Here is a 7,371-nt window from a genome sequence, read left to right on the forward strand (position 1 = left end):
GATTTTTTTAAGATTTTGCCTATATATTCCTATGTAAAACTTTGATCCCCCATTGTGGCCCCACCCTACCCCCGGGGGTCATGATTTGAACAAACTTGAATCTTCACTACCTCACAATGATTCAACATAAGTTTCATATTTCCAAGCACAGTGGTTATTGAGAAGAAGATTTTTATATGATTTCATTAATTTTTCACAAATTCATAATTATCTCCCCTTGAAAGAAGGCGTGCCCCTTCATTTGAACAAATTTGAAACCCCTTTACCCAAGAATACTTTGTGGCAAGTTTAGTTGAAATTGGCCCCGTGGTTCTTGAGAAGAAGATGAAAATGTGAAAAGTTTACGACAACGCCGACGGCGACAACGCCAACGACAGACAACGGACAAATTTTGATCAGAAAAGCTCACTTGAGCCTTCGGCTCAGGTGAGCTAGAAAGGTCTGCTAATAATGGAGCGCAATTAGTACCCTGGAAATTCCGAAAGATTGTTGTAAGACTTGATATCCAAAAACTACATAGTTATTGTCAATCAAAAACTAAAGCATCTTTTTAATATCATCTTCGGTGTAGTTGTGTTAACAATCAGAATATTTTTAACAAAATAATTTTGCAAATTACTAATGACAAAGCAAATAAATTAAGAGTTCCATTTTAATGAAAAAGCAGCTATGATGTCAAAAAGCCTGGACTTTAATTTATCGTAAAGAATGGTTGTATTATGTGTTGAAAAGTCGCACGTTTTGATGCCATTGATTTTGGTAAAATTTTGTGATTTTTGTTCCATGGAGTTCTGAAGTATCCACATCTGATTAACACCACTTCTCGAATATATTGTAGAACGTACTCCTGAAATTTCTCCTTCATTGCTGTTAATATTTTAGTGAAGAGTAGAGAAACAATCGACGTAATTTAACAATGAAGTCATAAGTGGTCTACGTGTTTCATTGTTGAGGATTAAATGTTTATTATATTAAAAAAGGAAGATCTGTTTGCATGCTAGTTCATTCATAAAATTATTTCGAATATTCTACTTGATCATTTATGTTTACAAATTCACAAATATGTACTTGTTTATATATCATAAGTCGTCGAGATATAGATTGTGAAATACAAAAAACAACACCCCATGACCCAAATATCCACATACACTATATAATGGGATAAAAAGGGTAAGCATGCGAGATAAATGAATATATTTACAGTCACTCATTTAGCAGCAATATTTCTAGATTAAGAGAAAAATACAATACAGTATGATGAGGACAAAAACTGTTGGAAGATTGCGAGTATTCGCAGAGTTTACATCTTTCATACTGTTTTTACAGTCTATATGGTGTAGTTGAACTTCCGGTGTAGTGTCGTCTGCCACACAGAATGTCCAGTTAGTGTAACCATGGCACACAGCGCCTGAAAAGAAATTCAAATTTTGCAAAATTCTTAGTTATATCGTATTTGGAAATACAGTATTTGTAATTTCAAAATCAAATACCATATTTTCCATCCTTATTGACTGCAATCATCGCCCCTCGGAATGATGGGTAAAATTTAATTATCGGTGCCATTGATTTCTGCAGTGCAGTTACTGGATCCACTCCATTTTGCATTTGAATCACTGCATTATAACTATGTATGAAAAAAGGTTATTAAAATTACAAAACTCGCCCCTACGAATTAAAATTGTCGGTATGGCAAAGTTTCATAAGAAATCAATGTTTCTAAGATGCGCTGTTTTTTTTTTTTTTTTTTTTTTGTTTGTTTTTTTTTTTTTTTTTTAAAGCCCTCATAATAGATCTTCTCCTCTATCCGTGATCGGACAGTTGGGTTCAACACCAGCCGCGACAAACCTAGGTCGATAAAAAAAGGAAACAACTGTTCCTTCGCCAAGCGCTCAGCACTTTGTAGTGAAAGTTGCGGGTCTTTCAGATGAGACCTTAACAAGAGGCCCAGGGGCCACATCGCTCACCTGAGCACTGTGGCCAGGAAAAAAGAAAAAAATCAGTTGAGTATTGAAAAGTTTAAATGCATAAGTGGTCCCAACCTACCACGAAAAGGGAGTGGGGGTATGACTTGAACAAAATTAAATCTACACTTGCTAATGATGCCAACATAATTTTTGACTGGCATTTTTCTCTACAAGTTTGAACTTTCATTGTGGCCCCACCCTACCCCTGGAGGTCATGATTTGAACAAACTTGAATCTACACTATCTGAGGATGCTTCCATATAAATATGACAAACAGTGGTTTTGCTGTTCTTCAGAAGATTTTTAAAGATTTTTCCTATATATTCCTATGTAAAACTTTGATCGTTCATTGTGGCCCCACCCTAGCCCCGGGGGGCATGATTTAAACAAGCTTGAATCTACACCACCTGAGGATGCTTCCACATAAATATGACCAATCATAGCTTTGCTGTTCTTGAGAAGAGGGTTTTTGAAGATTTTTCCTATATATTCCTATGTAAAACTTTGATTGTCCATTGTGGCCCCACCCTAGCCCTGGGTCCATGATTTGAACAAACTTGAACCCACACCACCTGAGGATGCTTCCACGTAAATATTACCAATCACTGCTTTGCTGTTCTTGAGAAAAAGATTTTTGAAGATTTTTCCTATATATACACCTATGTTATACTTTGATCGTCCATTGTGGCCCTACCCTGCCCCTGGGGGTCATGATTTGAATAAATTTGAATCTACACTACCTGACAATAATTGCACATGTTTCATCTTTCCTGGCCCATTGGTTCTTGAGGAGAAGACTTTTCAATAATGCCAATAATTTTTTGCTATTTCGTAATTATCTCCCCTTGGAGGAGGACGTGGCCCTTCATTTGAACAAACTTGAATCCCCTTTACCCAAGGATACTTTGTGCCAAGTTTGTTTGAAATTGGCCCAGTAGTTCTGGAGAAGAAGATGAAAATGTGAAAAGTTTATGACAACGACAACAACGCCAAAGACGACGACAGACAACGGAAAATTTCGATCAGAAAAGCTCACTTGAGCCTTCGGCTCAGGTGAGCTAAAAACCGAGGCCCCCTGTCAAGGTAGGCGTTGATCTCTCAATGCTCAATGACCCTGAGTGTCGAATAAAAGTCTAAATTTGAAGCCCTTCACCGGTTTATGGTGACATCCAGTAAAGTGAAAAATTCTCGCAAGGTACGTGGAACATCAACCAATTACCTAGAAAATTTATCACCAACATCATTGAAGCAAAAGTATCTGCATCTCTGAATGCACCTTCGATGAGGTTTTGTCTAGGTACAGGGCTTTTATATTTTTAAAGGACGGACTTGCTCCATAGACTTGTATTTGGTCAATTATCTGGAAAGTAAACATTTTGTGGGCAAGATGCCATATCTTGGGTAGATCTTGTAGCATGTATCCGCAGATATATCAGCCACGCATCCACCCATATTTGTCTTATTTTGGGCTTATAGTACTTTAAGAATTGGATCTGCCCCAAATTCACCCATCCAGAAAATATAGGAGACATTATATTCCTTGATGAATAATTCATTCAAATTTAGTCCATACAGAAGAGGCTGATACGATGAGGTGTCTTACATAAATATAAAGTTCTTAAAATATATCTAAGTATGAAATGAATTATATCAGTTATTACATACGACGGAAGGAATCGCATCATGATGTCGCCATTACCGGTCGCAGCTGCTCCTCCTGCACCATTCATCGCGTAAGATCCCGCCCCCATTATCGGGGAATCCCCAACACGTCTAGAAAAAAAAGTTATATTGTTATACATGTATTTAAAATGTTACAATTTAGTATACGGGAGTGGCTATACGAGAAAAAGACTTGCCCTGGGACTTTATGTGTAAGACCATTTGTTGAGGTACCGGCGCTGATGCTTCCTGATTGGTCAATTACAATCATGCCTATTGTGTCGTGATTATCTACGTCATATCCTGGGTCGGGGTCACTTTCTATATAATTCCCCGTAAATAACGGTTCCTGGAGGTCTTCTATTGTTTGTGTTTTGGGTTGGTAAGGCCCACAACTGTGTTTTGGATCTGGTGTAACATTCTTCGATGAAAAATTTAGAAAAGAATAATGTACAGCTTTATACGTTTGTCCTGAATACACAATGAAAACGAAGTCAGAATTGCCAAATATTACAAAGGAATTATCATTTTATCAATTTGCTTTATCCAACATTGCGGATATAAAGTCATTTTGGCTGTCCCGGATGGTTTACTATAACCATGATACACTTTTAATGACATTTTCTACTCCCACTTATCACCTCTCTGAAATTTGGTTGACAGTTGTGTGATTTCCAGTCTTTCCAAATGTTCAAAGACCTGTTCCCGGTGAGGTTTTTCTCTGAAAATCCCATCTCCAAAGCAAACTTTGTCGCTGAAAGTAATACATGAAGATTGATTTTCAAAAGGAATACCAAAGTGGCAGTCTCTCGAGAAGAATTTGAACACTTGCTAAGTACCCAAATCTCCTACAAGAAGCGTGTGAGTGGTGTGGTCCATCACTGCTCGTGCCACAGCTATGGCCGTCTTCACCCTTCGTAAGCAACCTACAGCGCCCACGTCCATAGTCATCCTTAAAGTATATTGTAAGGAGTGAATAAAAAAAGGTCCATAAGCCTTAGGTTTTTTTACAATGGTTTTTTTTTTACCTGGAAAGTTATCTTTCTTATCAGAGGGTCGGCCCCCCTTAAATAACATCTAAAGAGTTATCTTTCCTGACTGCGGATATCCCTAAAGAGACATACAGCAAACAAATTATCGCACTTCCCACACTGAAGAAATATATTGCTATTTTTTCAATATTTCATTCAATGGAATTTTACTTGTATATATATATAAAAAAAAATTTTTAGTGGGAAAGGCGCCTACCTATTTAAGTAAACGTATGTGAATTTTGGAAGAAAAAAATTTAGTGTTATTTATCCTTAAAGTTTCAAATTCTGAATAAACTAATAACAATCCATATTTTGATACAGGCTTAATGCAGAAGAGAAAATCACTTAACTTTTTTCAAAAAAGACTCTGCACATAGTACATGTAGTTAAGGTAGTGTGGAAGCAAATCTGAAGGCTATTCTCACCCGTCCATTATCATAGCATCAAGCGTGGTTTCGCCATCTTCATCTGGACTTCCGTTTGCACCTACGGTACCCCGGCATTGCTGTGCCTCGCACTGACTACATCCGCTAACAACAGCATCAACAGCACTTCCGTTGTTCAGTAATGTTGTCCATGCTGTAAGAATATGCATTGGCAAATTTCAAATTTTACAAAAAATATTACTTTTTCACCAAAAGGTGTGTTATGCAAAAAAATTCTTACACCAGCATCATCATAGTTATGTTGAATGTTGACTTACTGTTTAAGTTGTATGTCAATATACTAGTAGTTAAAAGTTAAATATCAACATGTAAAATATTCTATAGAAAAATAACTTGCATTGGAGGAGGGGGACAGAAAAATGCCGGAACTAAATTTTCGATATACAGTGTAAATGTTTGCGCTTTTTGTTTTCATGTGACCACAATTTACATACAGAAGAATAATTAAGCTGATATTGAACTAATTTTTCTTACCTGCCATCGTTGAGTTTGTGACGGGCCAGGTGTTGATGACTATACGATGAGTGGACCCTCCTTTCATCACAAGGCCCGATAAGGCCAGCCACCATACTGTCCGTAACATATCACGGTCCCAAACTGACAGAAATAGATACATAATTATATTTTTGCTGGCATTTAAGTTTCTGATAAGTCGCAATTTCCGCCATTTTCAAAATAGCTGCGTCTGAAACAAAATGGCGACATTTCTATACTACTTGGACTCACATACGACCGATTTACTGTAATATTTATCATAAATTATTTTGGTCATTTTGTGATATACTATGGTTGCAACTAAGCTTTGTACAAGACATTTTAAACATCATATTTTAAAAAATGAAAGCAGAGTTGTGTTTTATAACGCAATTCTATTCCTTAATATAATTATCGTTTCTAAATTATAAATCAGTCAAACGTAATTTGCGTGCACTACGATGGTAAGGAAAAAATCCAAAACGTCATTAAGACCTTAAAGTATGACATGAATGCAAAGACAGCTGACAGAGAGAAAGCAATTTGAAGGCATGTTGCATCTGCATAATGCATCTGGGGACGTGCATATAAATAGAAAACTTCTTGCTGAATTTCGTGAAACAAATGCAGTTGTTAACGGGGGCTTCATATTCCCATATATGAATATCTATAAAGAAGAACATGGGAGTCCCCAAATGGATTTTTAAAAACTAGAAATATGTCCATAAGATACTCCGCCTGGAGTTCATTTTTAATGCAATATGAAAATTTGTATTAGTGTATGAAGTTTGATGAAAATATCTTGAATTGTTTCTAAAAATCTGAGTTTTGTAAACAATAAATAGTAGAGTCAAAGATCATTCGGAAGGTCAGGTAAAAAAAAAAAATGGACACAGTTGATAAATTCTCACCAAATAATGTATTAGTGCATAAGCTTACATAAAAAATGTCTTGGATTTTCTTTGAAACTGACCTAAACACAAATATGAAAAAAGTGAGGTCAAGGTCAAAGGAAAGGTCAAGGTTCCAACGATGAAGTTGAATAGCTCTCTTCAATATGTATCAGCATATGAAATGTGATAATCAAAAAAGTTTATGCTACTGAATAGCTCTCATCATATGTATAAACATAAGCTAAAGGCAAATTTTAAGTCAAGGTCGAAAGAACGATCAAGGTATAAAATGTTGATGCACTTGAATAGCTCTCATCAATATGTATAAGCATTTAAAGTTTGAAATATCTTGAAAAATTTTGTTAAAATTAATCTAAATACGAACTGGAAGTAAAACGAGGTAAACTCTGACCACCATCTACTACTTGACAAATTGAAAATAAGACTAGCAAATTCAGAACGAGGGGTGCATAAGCGCATTGAGTACAATGTTGAAAAACTGACAGACACGAATCGCAGAAAAATTCCAACTAAAGAATCGAATTCAAAGTCTAGACACACGTACAGAACACCTTGATAAAGAATGGGATACAGGCAAGGGCATTTTCAAAAACACAAGTGAAGAAATAATAGCAAAAAAGATATTAAATAAAATGAAAAAATTGATGCAATTAAATATTGGCAGGAAGCTATGGAAAAAAGGAATTCAAGTATGCAAAAACAAGATTGCAAAGACGTAAGCTCCAAACTAAATATCAGGAGCTAGACAAAGAGGTCGATCATAACTACAGGCAAGAAAGATACTTTATAAATGAGCCTGCCTAGGAAACCAGCAGGCACCATATATAGGAGATTTCAAGACTTAAAAAACATCACAAAAACTCAGAGAAATAGAAGA

At 36.0% G+C, this 7,371-nt stretch overlaps 1 protein-coding gene across 1 annotated transcript; it reads right to left on the reverse strand.

Moving 5' to 3' along the window:
• Positions 1-983: 983 nt before the first annotated feature.
• On the reverse strand, positions 984-5,689 carry LOC133173201 (N(4)-(Beta-N-acetylglucosaminyl)-L-asparaginase-like). Its single transcript, XM_061308157.1, has 8 exons — positions 5,581-5,689; positions 5,086-5,239; positions 4,466-4,578; positions 4,268-4,380; positions 3,824-4,047; positions 3,630-3,737; positions 1,491-1,624; positions 984-1,408 (listed from the first exon to the last, which is right to left on the reverse strand). The coding sequence occupies exons 1-8, from the start codon at positions 5,687-5,689 to the stop codon at positions 1,227-1,229; spliced, it is 1,137 nt and encodes a 378-aa protein (XP_061164141.1). The 3' UTR covers positions 984-1,226.
• Positions 5,690-7,371: the final 1,682 nt, after the last annotated feature.

The sequence above is a fragment of the Saccostrea echinata genome, unplaced genomic scaffold (assembly GCF_033153115.1).
Source record: "Saccostrea echinata isolate AGI-Se365-2 ecotype Australia unplaced genomic scaffold, CSIRO_AGI_Sech_v1 ptg000056l, whole genome shotgun sequence".
NCBI lineage: Eukaryota > Metazoa > Mollusca > Bivalvia > Ostreida > Ostreidae > Saccostrea > Saccostrea echinata.